Source organism: Oxyura jamaicensis, chromosome 30, assembly GCF_011077185.1.
Source record: "Oxyura jamaicensis isolate SHBP4307 breed ruddy duck chromosome 30, BPBGC_Ojam_1.0, whole genome shotgun sequence".
Lineage (NCBI taxonomy): Eukaryota > Metazoa > Chordata > Aves > Anseriformes > Anatidae > Oxyura > Oxyura jamaicensis.
Window position 1 is genome coordinate 112,631 of NC_048921.1, and position 1,201 is coordinate 113,831.

At 74.1% G+C, this 1,201-nt stretch overlaps 1 protein-coding gene across 1 annotated transcript in view; it reads left to right on the forward strand.

Moving 5' to 3' along the window:
• The first annotated feature begins 409 nt into the window (after positions 1-409).
• The window catches only part of LOC118155445 (AP-1 complex subunit mu-2-like), a 9,171-nt gene continuing 8,379 nt past the window's right edge, over positions 410-1,201 (forward strand). The window contains exons 1-3 of the mRNA XM_035308708.1: positions 410-546; positions 799-955; positions 1,038-1,105. Coding sequence (XP_035164599.1) covers positions 445-546; positions 799-955; positions 1,038-1,105 — 327 coding nt within the window. The 5' untranslated portion in view covers positions 410-444. The remainder of the gene's footprint in view (positions 547-798; positions 956-1,037; positions 1,106-1,201) is intronic.

Here is a 1,201-nt window from a genome sequence, read left to right on the forward strand (position 1 = left end):
GTGGGTTGGGGGTCCTGAAGATTGGGGGGGCTCCCCGCAGCCCCCCCCAGGATCAGAGTGGGGGAGCTGGGGATTGAGGGGCTGCAGGGAGCCCCCCCCAGGATCAGGGAGGGGGGGCTGCAGGGAGCCCCCCACAGCTGGGGGGGGGCTGGGTGTTGGGGGGCTGCAGGGAGCCACCCCTGGATCGGGGGGGGGGTCCAGGGTGGGAGCAGAGGGGGTTCTGGGGACCCCCCAAGGGTCAGGACGGGGGGTCCCAGGTGTTGGGGGGCCTGCACAGATGCCCCCCCCCCGCCCGGGCCGGGGGGGCCCCGGCAGGGAGGGGGCGCCCGGCCCCCCCCCCCCCCCCCGGGGGGGGGGGCTGGCCCCCCCCCCCCCCCCCGGAACCCCCCCCCCCCCCCCCCCCCCCCCCCCCCGGAGCCGTCCCCTTTAAGGCCCCACCGGGCCATGGGCGCAGCCGCTCACCTGGCGCAGGTGACGGGGAAGGAGGAAGCGGCAGCCGGGGCCATGTCCGCCTCCGCCGTCTTCATCCTGGACCTCAAGGGGAAGGTGAGACCCCCCCCCCAACGTTGGGACCCCCCCTCAGCTCCCCACCCACCCCCCAGGACCCCACCACCCCACGGGCCCCAGCCTCAAGGTCAGCCAAGGTCACGGCGGGTGTCCCCCCCCCCCTCCCGTCACCGCCGTGGGTGGCCTTGGGGACACGCGCGTGGAGAAGCGGTGGCGGTTGGGGTGGGTCCCGAAGGGGAGATGGGTGGGGGGGGGTCCCGGCTGACCCTCCCCCCGCTGCCCCCCCCGTAGCCCCTCATCAGCCGCAACTACAAGGGGGACGTGAGCATGGGGGAGATCGAGCACTTCATGGGGCTGCTGCTGCAGAAGGAGGAGGAGGGGGCTTTGGCCCCGCTGCTGACCCACGGCCAGGTTCATTTCCTCTGGATCAAGCACGCCAACCTCTACCGTATCCATCCTGCCCCCCCAAACACCCCCCCGCAGGACCCCCCCACCCCACCTCGGGCGCCTTTCCTTAACCCCCTCCCCAGTGGTGGCCACCACCAAGAAGAACGCCAACGCCTCCTTGGTCTTCTCCTTCCTCTACAAGGTGGTGGAGGTGAGGCCGGGGAGGGGGGTTGGGGGGGTCGGTGACCCCGGCTGGACCCTCCTGAGGGGGGTGACAAAGGTGGGACCCCCCCCCCCCCCGGGGGGG